At 49.4% G+C, this 19,579-nt stretch overlaps 1 protein-coding gene across 1 annotated transcript in view; it reads left to right on the top strand.

The window, feature by feature from the left end:
- LOC123749292 (macrophage mannose receptor 1-like) overlaps positions 1–19,579 on the top strand; it is a 236,043-nt gene that overhangs the window by 152,233 nt on the left and 64,231 nt on the right. Inside the window, exons 17-20 of the mRNA XM_069311889.1 lie at positions 6,381–6,455; positions 9,187–9,228; positions 10,972–11,127; positions 15,607–15,761. Of these exons, the coding sequence (XP_069167990.1) occupies positions 6,381–6,455; positions 9,187–9,228; positions 10,972–11,127; positions 15,607–15,761 (428 nt within the window). The remainder of the gene's footprint in view (positions 1–6,380; positions 6,456–9,186; positions 9,229–10,971; positions 11,128–15,606; positions 15,762–19,579) is intronic.

Consider the following 19,579-nt stretch of genomic DNA (forward strand, 5'->3'; position numbering starts at 1 on the left):
GACGTTACTCGAAATCCTTCCTGTGACACCTTTATGACAGCTTGACACCAGCCACGAGTATAACCACTGGATCCTGTCTGTAATTGCGTTGTGCTGGATAAATGAACTAACTTGAACAGTACTGAATATTCATAGAGGATGCACTCAAGCAATAAGATACTAAGGCTATAATCACAAATTGCAACAACCACAAGGTAGGTTAGGAGACAAGTCTCCAGTAATCTCCCATCAGTTACTTTACGCTCTTTGCAGCCCTCCTGCAAGGCAGTTGCAATGCAATCAAACTAGTAGCCTTCAATGATATCACAATGACTAGTGGGGTTACTGGTAACTTCAGCAACCCTCTTTGTTAAACTCTTACGTTAACACCCCGTCTCTTGGACGATCAACAATCAATGACTAATTGATTACGTTAATACTGATAGTGACAGTTACGTTAATTTACTGCCAACAGCAGTCAGCAACAACTACTTACGTTAACTTAACCTTGTCTCCCACAGGCAAGTCAAACTGTCACTCGTAACTCGAAATTACACTTGACTTGACCCGTCAAGCATGCAGTGAGTAATTCCATTAATTACTGTACTACGGAAAGATAATTAATTCCGGCACGAGTTACGTTATTGAATACTATATTCCCATTCGATTGTGTACTACAATTCTATGTCCAAAGTGTTATGAGGACGTCAATTACCCTTAACTGCACTGAGCAATTAATTACTATCTCACAGATCAATAATTATTTATACACGTATACATTACACTCATCACTGGCTCAACAGTTACAACATCAGCGAAGTGAATTCTCGTTAGGGTACTACTTACCCCCGATTAACTCAGGTGACTAGTTAACTGTCCCATAAACCGATAACTAATCACTATGTCTACGTTACTTATTAATGACTTTACTCTCCTGAGAGTCAATCAAATTACCTGTCCAACTGACAGATACTAATAACAGGCATTACGTTAATGCAAACAATGTAGCCTTCGTGTGAGTCGATCAAACCCTGGTCAGAGTTAATTACCGTGATTTCCGTGAACCCTTAATTACCTGTCCAACTGACAGATAATTTGCAACAGACGGTTACTTAATGCAAGCCTTCAGCCCTTCCGGCGTTCCTACAACACTGACTTCGTCTTAAGTTTTTTTTTTATGTTTATTTTTACATGCAAAGCATGCAAATTAAATACAATAAAAACAACACAGAAAACAGAACAGAACAAATTAAAACAATAGACCACCGGCCAGAAGGGCCGACAGCACAGCACAACAAAACACAAACATGATAAATGCATAGAAAAATACAGCATACATCGAGGCACAAAACATAATACAATGGCAAACAAGCAAGCACAGTAACATCACAAAACAACACCTTCATAAAACAAAACATACATCAAGAGGCATAACAGGAAACATAACAGGACAATCACAATACATTCCAAACAAAACATAGAACAAACACGTACAACAGGTAAAGCAATATGAAAACACCAGTGCAAACATACAGCACAGAAACAATACAAGAATAAAAACACTCACACCAAACCATCCGCCCCGCAACAAAGGGCGAGGCCAAAATAAACAATAATAATAAACAAGTAAACCACGCAAACCAGAAAACAAACAGGTACAAACACAACAACATACATGCACTGGCCTGAAGGACTGAGAATAAAACACAACATAAAGTACATCAAGAAACATAACAAAACACTTCGCACAGCACCCAACTGGCCAAGAATACCAACAAAAACAACAACTACAGTAACATGAAATCAGTGTATATATTTGCCCGGGAACATATCCGGTGGAAACCGCACATTGAACGCCTCCCGAACCAGCCACGTTGTCGAGGAGGCGTGACCTAACACCGGCTGCGCCATGTGAACCGGAACCTCGGCAACAAACACCCGCAGACATGGAACCCACACGGTGTCCCTCCGGACACGAGTAACCGCCACCCTATTCCATACACCCAGAACCCGACCACCAGAAAAGTCCTCCGGCCGTTCAAGCAGCAGGAACTCGGCTACCCGGGCCTCCAGGTCCTCAATGCACAACACCGCAGGAGGGGGCTCGACAGAGGGCTCAACAGAGGGCACCACCACAGGGGCACCAGCGGCCACGGGCATACCACCAGACGACTGCAGGGAATCATGGCGGTGCGGATCCTTACGTAAAGTCACTACCAGGCCACGCCCAGCACCAGCATCCGCACCATCCCTGGCAGCAGAAGCCACCAGACCCCATAGCGGAAAGCCCCCGGGCGAGGAAGAAGCAGGAGACACACCCGAGACACGGGAATCAGCACCAGCAGGCACATGAACCTCCGCCACCACCAACCGCGGAGACAACGACTCAGCCGGATCCACGCCGTCAACACTTAAAGACCCACAGTCACTAAAGTCCCCAACATCAGCCCAGGCCGTATTCGAACGCCTGGAACGTTTGGGCTCTGGCCGGATATCGTCAGAGCCGGAAGCAGATCCAGTGGCACGGGCACCACTAGCCGGACGAACCGACGCCCGACACAGAACGGCAGCAGCCTCTACCACAGGGGGAACCGGACCACACACAGTAGGAGGCTCCGCAGCCACCCCAGCACCCAGCACAGGAGGGACCCGAGGGGAGGACGCAGGGCCAGGTTCCACAGCCGAAGGCGAGGAAGCCGACGGCGACGTTCCACAGGGATCACCAGGAAGGTCCATGGGAACGGCAGGGCCAGAGATATGGTCAGGAGGAACATCCGACGGCACCGCAACACCCAGAGGAGGGTCTGCGACAACCGGGGGAACGTCGGGTGACGCAGGGGGAGCCTCAGCAGCGAACGGGACGCTCACCTCCTTACCCCCGGAGTCCTCCTCCAGAGGAAGCGGCGGGAAATCCTCCTCACGGAACAAGTTCACAGGAGCGACCGGATCAGCAGTACACCCGGCAGCCTGATGCCCCAACAAGCCACACCGGAAGCAAGTACGGGGTTGCCGGGCATAAAACACCCGCACGTAGTACCCCCAACAGCCGGACAGAGGACGGTATGTCCGATCTCAGTCGCATCCCGAGGGTCCGAATGCTGGTCTTCACACCCGATTACGTGCCAGACGACAGTGAGTGTATCCACACACTGATGACGGAGCCGTACCTCTGGAAGAATTGCCGGAGGAGAGTCTCAGGAAACTCCATGGGGGCGCCATGAACACTGACATACGTCACAGCACCAGTACGGTCTGAAATGGTCACAGACCCAGTGCCGTCCTGTAGCTGCAAAGTACTTCCCTCGTACCTCCGTAGGAAAGCACGGTACACCGCCTCACCCTCAAACTTGATAATGACACAGTGAGCAGTGACCAGCTCAATGCCATATACGTCCCCAACCGGGACACGAAGCATGTCACTCAATACCACGTCCACCAGCGGGTAACCAGCACGGCCAGTAAACTCCAATCCGATGGAGTTTAACCGCACGACAGCGGGAATACGGCTGCCCATCACAAAACACGTCACGTCCCTACCACCAGGAACAGCAAGGAGGGTAGAGACTCCCACACCCCCTACTGGGGAAAACGTCAATCACCCCAAAACTGCCAGAGCGGGCAAACGACACGTCCACACCGCTCGGCAGCCCACAGGCAACTCCTACTTCGTCTTAAGTGGCTGATTGGACCCAATCCCGTGATCGACCTATCAGCTGTCCCTTGGAAGATAATTAACCCAAACATATCTACGTTAACTCAAACTGTCTTGCATGACAGTACCTCTACAAACAATGGGTATTCCCTTGGTGACGTGACGTTAATTACCCTACTCAATTAACGCTCACTGAATCCTTGACTTCGATAATAACCAAATTTACATCTCAGTATTCGTCACACGGACGAGTTCACTCACGACACAGTAACACAACACTCGGTGATCTAATAAACTATATTACAATCACGGCTCAACAATTGCAACCCGTTGCTATGACAATTACTGAAAACCCATTAATAACACGGACTCGTGACACTATAATTATATATCGTACTCACTGACCTCTAGGAGCCGGTCGGCCAAGCGGACAGCACGCTGGACTTGTGATCCTGTGGTCCCGGGTTCGATCCCAGGCTCCGGCGAGAAACAATGGGCAGAGTTTCTTTCACCCTATGTCCCTGTTACCTAGCAGTAAAATAGGTACCTGGGTGTTAGTCAGCTGTCACGGGCTGCTTCCTGGGGGGTGGAGGCCTGGTCGAGGACCGGGCCGCAGAGACACTAAAAAGCCCCGAAATCATCTCAAGATAACCTCACCTGTTGCTCTCTGCTATTAATCGCTATGTGGAGCACTAAGGAGATAATCACTCTCCTAATCAACTTGGAGAAGTGATTAACGATCCCACGGATCGATAATTAATCCCCATGAATTTACACTACTCAACAGAGCTCTCTCCAGACAGCGGCGTCAATCACTCTTCATCACAAATCCACCGAATTACGTTAAACAGGTCAGCAAAGTTTATATAAAAATTGCACTTGTCACAGCCCAGAAACACACAATACGCATGTAAATAAACACACACTGGTAACACTTTTTTTTTTGAGAGATATATACAAGAGTTGTTACATTCTTGTACAGCCACTAGTACGCATAGCGTTTCGGGCAGGTCCCTGGAATACGATCCCTGCCGCGAAGAATCGTTGTTACAACCAAGTACGCATTTTACTGTTGCGTTAAACAGAGGCTACATTTAAGGATTTGCGCCCAGTAAATCCTCCCCGGCCAGGATACGAACCCATGACAAAGCGCTCGCGGAACGCCAGACGAGTGTCTTACCACTACACCACGGAGACAGTACGACACAATATTCTATGCCAGGAAATCTCCCAGGGTTACAACATTCTTACACTACCGTAACATGATGACCGGAACTGGATCTCCTGAAATGGCCTTCACATGTGGACTTGGGGAAATGTCATAAACATTTACATATAAGAAATGTAATAATACATAACCCCACACCAGTATGGAGTATAATAACTCTTGGACGGCCCTCACCTGTTGGACTTTATTAAACAACTGAATGTGTTTCCTGTGTGACCAAACACACACTCGTCTGCACACATACACTCAGTTCAAGCCCTTCCTTGACTGACAAGACGTTAAATAAGTGAAATCTCATGTGCTCTGCACTTCCTGTTCATCTATCAGGTGCTAAAAGGACAATGCTGGCGGACCCTTCTGACACGAATCAGGGTTAGAGATAATAATCACCAATACAACATAAGGGATACTTACTCAATTATACTGGCCAGCCTACAGACATACTACCCCATGTAAACATGAAGACTGGAGCACTGTAGTCTCGAAGATCAGCGGCGGAACGGCTCTGGCTAGGAGTAGCCTGTGCGGAGCACAACGCGGCTCGGTACAGTTTGTACCCACCTGCACTTGCTAGCTTCTTCCTTCTCTCAGGGCGAAGCATCGTGCTTGTCCGAAATGCCGGCAAATATGGCGAACGACAATGTCCAACACTAAGACCGAAATTCCCACGAGTTTCTAGTGGAAAAACTGCCATGAACACTGGCGAGTTACTCCTAGATATCTCAACTGCTCAGTGACTTAATAAGCAGGAGATCAGATGATGACTGGGGATGAGGATTCACGACACAGTCCGTTACTCCTGCACGTGTGGTTTACCCACTGCTACATTTCCAGTCGTGTACACTTTCTTGTAATATACGCCAATACGAGGAGTTCCCGGATTCTGCTCATTCCCTACGGACACACGTCGGTATCGCGAGAATATAAAGTGTACTCAGATGCTACTGCCGACGGGTCCCTTTACTTAGCTTGCCGACTAAGCAAAGATTACGTCAAACACGGGCAGTAGCTTGATGCAGAATGGCGTCTTGGATCCAGGACGGGAAGATGCTGGCCTACTGGTCCTTCCTCAAGCTAGCCAATCATAGAGTGGCGCACCTCGGCCTAAGGCCCTTAGCCAATCACGGCTTCCCCTCACTTGCCACTCTGGGGTGACGTCACGGCAGACGGCTTGGTTCCCATGGGAACAGCCCGGGGTGGCTGCCTCTCACTCCTCTGGACTCACCCAAGCTAACAGTAAAAACTGCTACACTCTATAACTATTTCTACAAAGGGGGCACGGATGGAAGCTTGAGACTCAGACTCACTTGAGATGTGTCATAGAAATGTTAGAAAGTTTTCCTTTAGCGCAAGGGTAGTGAGTAAATGGAAAATATGATAGCAAAATAGGCCAAGAGTCATTGCATTACACAACCAACGGCTAGAAAAACAGGATGCAAGAGCTAGAGCTCGATCCTGCAGGCACAAATAGGTAAATAGGTGAGTACACACACGCGTGCTAACCCATTTGTAACCTTGCAGAGATGTACTCGGACACGGGCAAGTGGAATGACATCGACTGCGCTCTCCGCTTTGCATTTATATGTGAGAAAAAAGGTAAGTGATATATTTTACAAAGTACTTGAGGTGATATATTTTCCAAAGTACTTGAGAGAGAGAGAGAGAGAGAGAGAGAGAGAGAGAGAGAGAGAGAGAGAGAGAGAGAGAGAGAGAGAGAGAGAGAGAGAGAGAGAGAGAGAGAGAGAGAGAGAGAGAGAGAGAGAGAGAGAGACAGACAGACAGACAGACAGACAGACAGACAGACAGATAGACAGACAGAGAAAAGTGAATGAATTAGTTAGTATTAACTGAATGTTGTGATACTTGATGTTGAGAATTAACCATTGAGAGTAAAGGTGACTAGTCGGTATAGTTCTATCTGCAACTGTGATCAATTATCAAACCCATGAAGGTAATGGCTGTTAGTTGGAGTTAATGTACCTTTGCCCGCCCTCCTCCCTACCACGGGAGCCCAGATCCAGGTGACCATGCATCCGCCGGACACAACACCATCGCTGAGATAAACCAAAAATAATCAAAATATTAAACTTTTAAGTTTCCCAAAAAACACATTTGTACAGAGCATCCTATACTAATTGGTGCTAATCAGGTCAAAGGGTACATATAGCAGGTCAATGGTTGAGCATCTCATCCTCTCCAGTTCTAACAACATCACAAAAATGATGTACTAAATTGTACTAAAATATTCTAAAAATGTACTACAACTGATGAAACGAACCTAACCTAACCGACTCGGAACAACGAATAGAAAACGGGACAGCCCGTCAATTTTGTGAGCCGCTATGATGAATGAGGATATATACGTCAAAAATCAGACGTACTGTTGGAGAGGACGGGTAGAGAGACAGGCGAGAAGTGACGTAACGAGGCATTATAATTCCTCCTAACACCCGTCAACACCTGCGGGCAGGAAACATGGAAAGTGTCACAACACCTGTGGAGTACCTGAGGTCACTACTATCCTTCACAGTTGTTAAATGGAACAAAACAACAATATAAAATATGATATAATTGTACCACATTGGAACTACTTTATGTAAGCTCTCTACGGAACTATTGGTGTTGTTCAGTGTTGTGGTGACAGGTGAAGGTCTTGTGGTGACAGGTGAGTGTGTTGTGGTGTCAGGTGAGGGTGTTGTGGTGTCAGGTGAGTGTGTTGTGGTGTCAGGTGAGGGGGTTGTGGTGTCAGGTGAGGGTTGTGGTGACAGGTGAGGGTGTTGTGGTGACAGGTGAGGGTGTTGTGATGACAGGTGAGGGTGTTGTGGTGACAGGTGAGTGTGTTGTGGTGTCAGGTGAGGGTGTTGTGGTGACAGGTGAGGGTGTTGTGGTGACAGGTGAGGGTTGTGGTGACAGGTGAGGGTGTTGTGGTGACAGGTGAGGGTGTTGTGATGACAGGTGAGGGTGTTGTAGTGACAGGTGAGGATGTTGTGGTGTCAGGTGAGGGTGTTGTGGTGACAGGTGAGGGTGTTGTGGTGACAGGTGAGGGTGTTGTGGTGACAGGTGAGGGTGTTGTAGTGACAGGTGAGGGTGTTGTGGTGACAGGTGAGGGTGTTGTGGTGACAGGTGAGGGTGTTGTGATGACAGATGAGGGTGTTGTGGTGACAGGTAAGGGTGTTGTGATGACAGGTGAGGGTGTTGTGGTGACTGGTGAGGGTGTTGGGGTGACAGGTGAGGGTGTTGTAGTGACAGGTGAGGGTGTTGTGGTGACAGGTGAGGGTTGTGGTGACAGGTGAGGGTGTTGTGATGACAGGTGAGGGTGTTGTGGTGACAGGTGAGGGTGTTGTGGTGACAGGTGAGAGTGTTGTGGTGACAGGTAAGTGTTGTGGTGACAGGTGAGGGTGTTGTGATGACAGATGAGGGTGTTGTGGTGACAGGTGAGTGTTGTGGTGACAGGTGAGTGTTGTGGTGACAGGTGAGTGTTGTGGTGACAGGTGAGGGTGTTGTGGTGACAGGTGAGGGAGTTGTGATGACAGGTGAGTGTTGTGGTGGCAGGTGAGGGAGTTGTGATGACAGGTGAGGGTGTTGTGGTGACAGGTGAGGGAGTTGTGATGACAGGTGAGGGTGTTGTGGTGACAGGTGAGGGTGTTGTGGTGACAGGTGAGAGTGTTGTGGTGACAGGTGAGTGTTGTGGTGACAGGTGAGGGTGTTGTGATGACAGGTGAGGGTGTTGTGGTGACAGGTGAGTGTTGTGGTGACAGGTGAGTGTTATGGTGACAGCTGAGGGTGTTGTGGTGACAGGTGAGGGAGTTGTGATGACAGGTGAGGGTGTTGTGGTGACAGGTGAGTGATGTGGTGACAGGTGAGTGTTGTAGTGACAGGTGAGGGTGTTGTGGTGACAGGTGAGGGAGTTGTGATGACAGGTGAGTGTTGTGGTGACAGGTGAGGGAGTTGTGATGACAGGTGAGGGTGTTGTGGTGACAGGTGAGGGAGTTGTGATGACAGGTGAGGGTGTTGTGGTGACAGGTGAGTGTGTTGTGATGACAGGTGAGGGTGTTGTGGTGACAGGTGAGGGTGTTGTGGTGGCAGGTGAGGGTGTTGTGATGACAGGTGAGGGTGTTGTGGTGACAGGTGAGGGTGTTGTGGTGACAGGTGAGGGTGTTGTGATGACAGGTGAGGGTGTTGTGGTGACAGGTGAGGGAGTTGTGATGACAGGTGAGGGTGTTGTGGTGACAGGTGAGTGTGTTGTGATGACAGGTGAGGGTGTTGTGATGACAGGTGAGGGTGTTGTGGTGACCTCTCCTGACGTGCTGTGTCTTGCTTTTTTCAGGTCGTAATTACGTGGGTCCCCAACCACCTCCGCCCCCTGGAGGTCAGTCACCATCCTTTATCATTACTCATCATAACTGACCATCCTCCATCATTACTCATCATCGCTCACCATCCTCCATCATTACTCATCATTACTCACCCTCAATCACGATCACTCGCCATCCTTTATAATTACTCACCAGTCTTTATCATTACTCACCATCACTCACCAGTCTTTATCATTATTCACCATCACTCACCATCCTTTATCATTACTCACCATCACTCACCATCCTTCATCATTACTCAGCATCACTTACCATCCTTAATTATTACTCACCATCCTTTATCATTACTCACCATCAATCACTCCAGCACTCTTAACCGCAGATGGAAGGAGGAGGATAGTGTGAGGGAGAGAGATGGGGGTAGGAGAATGGTGAGTGAAGGATGGGACAGGAGAATAGTGAGTGAAGGATGGGACAGGAGGAAAGTGAGTGAAGGATGGGACAGACGGATCGTGTCAGGAAGAAAGAGGATGAAGCTGGTGGTACTACCCAGAGAGAGTAACACAACCATATACCCAATACCCTACACCAACTCTGCCATGCCCCTGTGTTGTGTACCAACAGTGACGTGCCCCCTGTGTTGTGTACCAACAGTGACGTGCCCCCTGTGTTGTGTACCAACAGTGACGTGCCCCCTGTGTTGTGTACCAACAGTGACGTGCCCCCTGTGTTGTGTACCAACAGTGACGTGCCCCCTGTGTTGTGTACCAACAGTGACGTGCCCCCTGTGTTGTGTACCAACAGTGACGTGCCCCCTGTGTTGTGTACCAACAGTGACGTGCCCCCTGTGTTGTGTACCAACTGTGACGTGCCCCCTGTGTTGTGTACCAACAGTGACGTGCCCCCTGTGTTGTGTACCAACAGTGACGTGCCCCCTGTGTTGTGTACCAACAGTGACGTGCCCCCTGTGTTGTGTACCAACAGTGACGTGCCCCCTGTGTTGTGTACCAACAGTGACGTGCCCCCTGTGTTGTGTACCAACAGTGACGTGCCCCCCTGTGTTGTGTACCAACAGTGACGTGCCCCCTGTGTTGTGTACCAACAGTGACGTGCCCCCTGTGTTGTGTGCCAACAGTGACGTGCCCCCTGTGTTGTGTACCAACAGTGACGTGCCCCCTGTGTTGTGTACCAACAGTGACGTGCCCCCTGTGTTGTGTACCAACAGTGACGTGCCCCCTGTGTTGTGTACCAACAGTGACGTGCCCCCTGTGTTGTGTACCAACAGTGGCGTGCCCCCTGTGTTGTGTACCAACAGTGACGTGCCCCCTGTGTTGTGTACCAACAGTGACGTGCCCCCTGTGTTGTGTACCAACAGTGACGTGCCCCCTGTGTTGTGTACCAACAGTGACGTGCCCCCTGTGTTGTGTACCAACAGTGACGTGCCCCCTGTGTTGTGTACCAACAGTGACGTGCCCCTTGTGTTGTGTACCAACAGTGACGTGCCCCCTGTGTTGTGTACCAACAGTGACGTGCCCCCTGTGTTGTGTACCAACAGTGACGTGCCCCCTGTGTTGTGTACCAACAGTGACGTGCCCCTGTGTTGTGTACCAACAGTGACGTGCCCCCCTGTGTTGTGTACCAACAGTGACGTGCCCCCTGTGTTGTGTACCAACAGTGACGTGCCCCCTGTGTTGTGTACCAACAGTGACGTGCCCCCTGTGTTGTGTACCAACAGTGACGTGCCCCCCTGTGTTGTGTACCAACAATAACGTGCCCTCTGTGTTGTGTACCAACAGTGACGTGCCCGAGCGGGTGGAGCTACTGGAACAACCACTGTTACTACCTCTCCCCGACCACCGCCGACTGGGACACCGCCCACGGCTCCTGCAACGACATGCTGGGCAGCGAACTCGTGTCCGTAGGCAGCGCTGACGAAGACGACTACCTCACTAGTAAGTTTCTCCAGTGTTAGTGCAAGTGTGAGGTTAGGGGACGAATTATGAGGAGCAACCGCTCGGCTGGTGTGCCTATATACCTCAGGGAAGGGATATGAGGACAAGAAGCTGGGATATGACGTGAAGGAGCTGGGATGTGAGGAAAGGATCTGGTATGTGAGGACAAGGAGCTGGGATATGAGGACCAGAGGCTGGGATATGAGGACCAGAGGCTGGGATATGAGGACCAGAGGCTGGGATATGAGGACCAGAGGCTGGGATATGACGACACGGAGCTGGGATATGAGGACAAGGAGCTGGGGTATGACGGGAAGGAGCTGGGATGTGAGGACAAGGAGCTGGGATGTGAGGACAAGGAGCTGGGATATGATTACAAGGAGCTGGGATGTGAGGACAAAGCGCTGAAATATGAGGACAAGGAGCTGGGATATGAGGACAAGGAGCTGGGATATGAGGACAAGGAGCTGGAATATGACGAAAAGGAGCTGGGATATGAGGACAAGGAGCTGGGATGTGAAGACAAGGAGCTTTGATATGAGGACAAGGAGATGGGATATGAGAACAACTAGCTGAGGTATGAGGACAAGGAGCTGGGATATGAAGACAAGGAGCTGGGATATGAGGACAGTGAGCTGGGATGTGAGGATAAGGAGCTGGGATATGAGGACAAGGAACTGGGATATGAGGACAAGGAGATGGGATATGAGGACAAGGAGCTTGGATATGAGGACAAGGAGCTGGGATGTGAGGAAAAGGAGCTGGGATATGAGGACAATGAGCTGGGATATGAGGACACGGAGCTGGAATATGAGTCCAAGGAGCTGGGATATAAAGACAAGGACCTTGGATACTCCGGAGGGAAGGAATGGGTAATATAATACTGTTTCGTCCCATACTTTCAACTATTACAATGGTTATGATTTGTTAAACAATAGCGTCTGTGAAAGGTCAGCGCCACTCAACTGTTTTGGCCAAAACGTGATGTCTTACAATCTGATTTGGAATGGTCAGCATTGGACCTACTCTCTACCCATGTGTGGCTCTGTATGAATATATAATAATACAAGTATCTAGGACCTTTTACTAACACCTATTAACTCTGAGGTATTAAGCAAAGATTCTACAGAATGCCCCGATACATACAGGGCCAGATGTGTCCTAAGCTGTGTCTCCGACTCAAGGGCCTGAGTCGCTCTCAAGAGACGTATATAACCTGTATCTTACAGTCATGGTCTGCAGCCTGCAACCTGTGGCATGGTCTGCAACCTGTGGCATGGTCTGCAGCCTGTGGCATGGTCTGCAGCCTGTGGCATGGTCTGCAGCCTGTGGCATGGTCTGCAACCTGTGGCATGGTCTGCAGCCTGCAACCTGTGGCATGGTCTGCAACCTGTGGCATGGTCTGCAACCTGTGGCATGGTCTGCAACCTGTGGCATGGTCTGCAGCCTGTGGCATGGTCTGCAGCCTGTGGCATGGTCTGCAACCTGTGGCATGGTCTGCAACCTGTGGCATGGTCTGCAACCTGTGGCATGGTCTGCAACCTGTGGCATGGTCTGCAACCTGTGGCATGGTCTGCAGCCTGTGGCATGGTCTGCAGCCTGTGGCATGGTCTACAACCTGTGGCATGGTCTGCAACCTGTGGCATGGTCTGCAACCTGTGGCATGGTCTGCAACCTGTGGCATGGTCTGCAGCCTGTGGCATGGTCTGCAACCTGTGCCATGGTCTGCAGCCTGTGGCATGGTCTGCAGCCTGTGGCATGGTCTGCAACCTGTGGCATGGTCTGCAACCTGTGGCATGGTCTGCAGCCTGCAACCTGTGGCATGGTCTGCAGCCTGCAACCTGTGGCATGGTCTGCAGCCTGCAACCTGTGGCATGGTCTGCAGCCTGCAACCTGTGGCATGGTCTGCAGCCTGCAACCTGTGGCATGGTCTGCAGCCTGCAACCTGTGGCTTGGTCTGCAGCCTGCAACCTGTGGCATGGTCTGCAGCCTGCAACCTGTGGCATGGTCTGCAGCCTGCAACCTGTGGCATGGTCTGCAGCCTGCAACCTGTGGCATGGTCTGCAACCTGTGGCATGGTCTGCAGCCTGCAGCCTGTGGCATGGTCTGCAGCCTGCAACCTGTGGCATGGTCTGCAACCTGTGGCATGGTCTGCAACCTGTGGCATGGTCTGCAGCCTGTGGCATGGTCTGCAGCCTGTGGCATGGTCTGCAACCTGCAACCTGTCGCATGGTCTGCAACCTGTGGCATGGTCTGCAACCTGTGGCATGGTCTGCAACCTGTGGCATGGTCTGCAGCCTGCAACCTGTGGCATGGTCTGCAGCCTGCAACCTGTGGCATGGTCTGCAACCTGTGGCATGGTCTGCAGCCTGTGGCATGGTCTGCAGCCTGTGGCATGGTCTGCAGCCTGCAACCTGTGGCATGGTCTGCAGCCTGCAACCTGTGGCATGGTCTGCAGCCTGCAACCTGTGGCATGGTCTGCAACCTGTGGCATGGTCTGCAGCCTGCCACCTGTGGCATGGTCTGCAGCCTGCCACCTGTGGCATGGTCTGCAACCTGTGGCATGGTCTGCAACCTGTGGCATGGTCTGCAACCTGTGGCATGGTCTGCAATTTGTGGCATGGTCTGCAACCTGTGGCATAGCCTGCAACATGTGGCATGGTCTGCAGCCTGCAACCTGTGGCATGGTCTGCAACCTGTGGCATGGTCTGCAACCTGTGGCATGGTCTGCAGCCTGTGGCATGGTCTGCAACCTGTGGCATGGTCTGCAACCTGTGGCATGGTCTGCAGCCTGCAACCTGTGGCATGGTCTGCAGCCTGCAAACTGCGGCATGGTCTGCAACCTGTGGCATGGTCTGCAGCCTGCAACCTGTGGCATGGTCTGCAGCCTGCAACCTGTGGCATGGTCTGCAGCCTGCAACCTGTGGCATGGTCTGCAACCTGTGGCATGGTCTGCAGCCTGTGGCATGGTCTGCAGCCTGTGGCATGGTCTGCAGCCTGCGGCATGGTCTGCAACCTGTGGCATGGTCTGCAACCTGTGGCATGGTCTGCAACCTGTGGCATGGTCTGCAGCCTGTGGCATGGTCTGCAACCTGTGGCATGGTCTGCAACCTGTGGCATGGTCTGCAACCTGTGGCATGGTCTGCAGCCTGTGGCATGGTCTGCAACCTGTGGCATGGTCTGCAACCTGCAACCTGTGGTATGGTCTGCAGCCTGCAACCTGTGGCATGGTCTGCAGCCTGCAACCTGTGGCATGGTCTGCAGCCTGCAACCTGTGGTATGGTCTGCAGCCTGTGGTATGATCTGCAGCCTGCAACCTGTGGCATGGTCTGCAGCCTGTGGCATGGTCTGCAGCCTGCGGCATGGTCTGCAGCCTGCAACCTGTGGTATGGTCTGCAGCCTGCAGCCTGTGGCATGGTCTGCAGCCTGCAGCCTGTGGCATGGTCTGCAGCCTGCAACCTGTGGCATGGTCTGCAGCCTGCAACCTACCTACCTTGAGGTGCTTCCGGGGCTTAGTGTCCCCGCGGCCCGGTCGTCGACCAGGCCTCCAACCTGTGGTATGGTCTGCAGCCTGTGGTATGATCTGCAGCCTGCAACCTATGGCATGGTCTGCAGCCTGCAGCCTGTGGCATGGTCTGCAGCCTGCAGCCTGTGGCATGGTCTGCAGCCTGCAACCTGTGGCATGGTCTGCAGCCTGTGGCATGGTCTGCAGCCTGTGGCATGGTCTGCAACCTGTGGCATGATCTGCAGCCTGCAACCTGTGACATGGTCTACAGCCTGCAACCTGTGGCATGGTCTGCAGCCTGTGGCATGGTCTGCAGCCTGCAACCTGTGGCATGGTCTGCAGCCTGTGGCATGGTCTGCAGCCTGCAACCTGTGGCATGGTCTGCAGCCTGCAACCTGTGGCATGGTCTGCAGCCTGCAGCCTGTGGCATGGTCTGCAATCTGCAACCTGTGGCATGATCTGCAGCTTGCAACCTGTGACATGGTCTACAGCCTGCAACCTGTGGCATGGTCTGCAGCCTGCAACCTGTGGCATGGTCTGCAGCCTGCAACCTGTGGCATGGTCTGCAGCCTGCAACCTGTGGCATGATCTGCAGCCTGCAACCTGTGGCATGGTCTGTCAGCCTGTGGCATGGTCTGCAGCCTGCAACCTGTGGCATGGTGTGCAGCCTGCAACCTGTGGCATGGTCTGCAGCCTGCAACCTGTGGCATGGTCTGCAGCCTGTGGCATGGTCTGCAGCCTGCAACCTGTGGCATGGTCTGCAGCCTGCAACCTGTGGCATGGTCTGCAGCCTGCAGCCTGTGGCATGATCTGCAGTATGGTCTGTCAGCCTGTGGCATGGTCTGCAGCCTGCAACCTGTGGTATGGTTTGCAGCCTGCAACCTGTGGCATGGTCTGCAGCCTGCAGCATGGTCTGTCAGCCTGGGGTGAGTGGCTCATCACAGAGCTAACCAACACCTTATGTCCTCCCGCAGCGCTGATGAGCAGTGGGTACATCAACATTTGGTTGGGTCTTCACGATGACGACAACGGCGCCAACTGGCACTGGGTGGACGGCTCGCCCTTCGTCTTCACTAACTGGTACTCTGGCGAACCTAATAACCAAGGTGGAGTCGAACACTGCGCGGAGGTAAGATACTACTACTACTACTACTACTAATATTACTACTAATATTACTATTACTACTACTATTACTACTACTGCACAGAGCGTGTATTAGACAGTGCTCAGAGCACAGGTTTGAATCGTCCTCAAAGCACCTATTCATTTTCTCGATATTAATAATAATAATAATAATAATAATAATAATAATAATAATAATAATAATAATAATAATAATAATAACAATAATATTATTAATTTTAGTGAGAAAATCCACAGGAGCCGTGATGAGGATTCGAACTAATGCACTGCATGGGTATTCCCATCACACACTCTAGACAACTAGGCCACAACATGGTCAAAAGAAGCCAGAGTGCACGGGGGGTCATTAAGTGAATTCCTGGTTCGACTTCAGTGGATTCAGCCTCACTGAACCCACATCAACCTCGTGGGTTCAGCAGAATCCAAGGTTGCAGTTTTTTTTTTTTATCTATACCATGGCTTAGTTGCCTATAGAGTGTGTGTCTGAGTGTGTGAGCCCAGCGCATAGGTTCGAATCCTCATCACGGCTCTTGTGGATTTTTTTAATGATTTATCGCATTACTGTGATTTACCTGTGTAAATAATTATATTCATAAGAATCTTGGTACAAAGAAGGTCAGAGGAAGGTACAGGGTCACACATAAATATTATACCACTACTACGCAAAGCGTTTTGGGTAAACTTAAAATAATTTAGATTTAGATAACAAAATATTAATAGGTATAATGTGGAAAAACATCTACAAATAAAAATAAGTAATCTAACATACCAGAAAATGTTGAAGGAATAGAGCAGATGATAAACAATATGGGACATTACATTATGGAAACTGATGTAGTTCTGGCGACGGTACAACACTGGTGTTTAACACTAATTACAAGGAAATACAGTTGTCTGCGGTTGAAGGAAAACACTCACAGTGGAGACTTGTTTATTTTATAATAATAAATAATAAATTAATAATAATAAATAATGTAATAATTATAATAATAAATAATATAATAATAAATAATATAATAATAATAAATAGTATAATGATAAGCAATAATTTTATTGAATCAAATAGCTAATTAGGATGAATGATAAATAATTAGTGACTAATGCATAACAATAAAGTATTAAAGAATAATTATAATGAATAATCATTATAATGATAAAATATTAAATCAATTACAATTAATTACGAAGCAATAAGATGCTTATCTTAACATACTAAGAAGGTTAGGTAAGGTCGGTGTTTTCTATGAAGCTTTTCAAGGTAAACTAAAATATTCACAATAAATTATTATGTCACATATGCACGTATTTAATAAGTCAATATTGACTATACGAAAGTGTGAGAACGGGTTGGACCCCGAAGGGCGAGCAGCGGCTGGCCACTGTAACTAGGAATGTGACTACTCGCACAGTGGCTGTAACCGTGGCTGTATCTAGTTGGTGGTAAGGCCACTGCGGAATAATGATGTAGCACATAAGAAATAACACTAAACAGTAGCCGTAAATATGAGTTAGAATTAATAATATAATATAACATAGTAAATAACATCAACGGGCCACAGGGAGTAACCGCAGCAGAAGTAGTATGTTGTCCCCGGGCGCGGGCCCGGGGACAACACCAGCCTCTGCAGCTGGAACCTCAGCTGCTGGAACATCAACAGCTGGAACAACGACAGCTGATACACCAACGCCTGGAACAACAGCATTTAGATGCCAACAGCTGGAACATCAACAACTAGAATATCCGCAGCTAGAACGTCAGCAGCTGGAACATCAACATTTGAAACATCAATAGCTGGGACATCAACAGCTGGAACATCAACAGCTGAAACATCAATATTTGAAACATCAATAGCTGGGACATCAACAGCTGGGACATCAACAGCTGGAACATCAACAGCTGGAACATCAAGAGCTGGAACATCGGCAGCTGGAACGACATCCGCTGTGGTCTCAACAGCTGTAATGCCAACAGATAGTGCACAACGACTAGAACATCAGTGGCTGGAACTTCAGGAGCTGGAACCACATCAGCACGAACATCCATAGCCGGAACATCAGCCGCTAGAACAGCATCGGCTGGAACTTCCACAGCAGGAATGTCGACAGCTGGCACAATAGCGCCTGGACATCGACAGCTGGCACGCCGGCAGCTGGAACATCAGCAGCTGGGACGACATCAGCTGCAACACCGGCAGCTGGAACATCAGCAGCTGCAACAACAACAGCCGTAACATCGACAGCTGGCGAGACATCACCAGCTGGAACATCTACAGCTAGAACATCTTCAGCTGGGACATCAACAGCTGGACCTTCGGCTAATGGAACCCGGCTAATGCCCAGAGAAGACAGGCCCGGCCAAGGGGCAGGACTGGGGCTGCAGAGTCGGCCTGTCTACACCGTGCAGACAAAACGTCTGGATAAATCGGCGGCCTGGGAGGCCTCAGTTTCTTCCATGCTACACCGGGAACTGGTGGCCCAGCAAAGGGCCCAGCAAAATCCAGTACATTTACTCTCTAGCCGTATTCCGTAATTTATATAGGAATATATTTCATTAATGTCTGTTGAAGAATTTTACAGTATCAGATATATCGTTTAAAACATATAAGGAAGAATTCCGTATTATTAGCTATATCTTTTATTATTTACGTAGAAGATTTCTACATTGTAATTGCCTTACAGCTCCCGAGTCCACGTCAACCGAGGAATTAGGCTACTCCATCTTCACGTGCAACAACTTGCTCGACGGAACACGTCGTCAGTAGAGTGTGGCAACTGATTTCACATCTCTTATTTTCACAGCTAAGCTGTTAATTGTTGTTTGGAAAGACATAATAACTTAGCTACCTTAATGATCTCCTAATGAGATCAATACTATTAACCCATTGAATTGGTTATATATTTTACCATATTACTGTAGTATCTTGAGGTACATTTGCCTCTAATTATTATTATATAATCTATTTAATTTTCATTTACATTTACTTCAGTGAAGAACCAACCCTGAAATCATGCTTGGGATATATTAATCTTTTGGCATGTAACCCCCATTTTGGGTGAGTGAATTTGACTCATAATATACAGTCCCTATAATATTCAATATATAGTTAATTAAGAACATCCATAGGACACTAGTTCATGAATTTAATATCAAACCACTTGCTCTACCTAGTTTTCCGCTTTTTCACAAAATGTGGTGGTCCTTCGTAGCTATCGGCAATAGTATCAATTTAAATGATTTACATGAGTCAAGTTTTCCAAAAACCACCACACCCACCACCAACACCACACCCACCACCATCACCACAACCACCATCATCATCACACCCACCACCACCACCACACCCACCACTACCACCACACAAAACACCCACCACCACTACTACCCCACTCACCACCATCACCACACCCACCACCACCACTACCCCACCCACCACCATCACCACACCCACCACCATCATCAAACCCACACCCACCACCATCATCACACCCACCACCACCACCACCACACCCACCACCACCACTACCCCACACATCACCATCACCCCACCCACCACCACTACCCCACCCAACGCCATCACTACACTCACTATCATCACCACACCCACGGTGTAAATGATAGCATAGTAGAACTCTGTTTAGTGTTTGCAGGTTATAGTTGTGTGTGTGTAAACCAAAGTCTTTGAAAATGAAATAAGTTATTACGAAACGCGTTCAAGTCTTGACTAACGTCAGACTAGAAATAAAATAAAATTTTGGAGAATTGGTATTTCAATTACCATCGACAGTGAAAAGAATCATAAGAA

This window comes from Procambarus clarkii, chromosome 70, assembly GCF_040958095.1.
Source record: "Procambarus clarkii isolate CNS0578487 chromosome 70, FALCON_Pclarkii_2.0, whole genome shotgun sequence".
Lineage (NCBI taxonomy): Eukaryota > Metazoa > Arthropoda > Malacostraca > Decapoda > Cambaridae > Procambarus > Procambarus clarkii.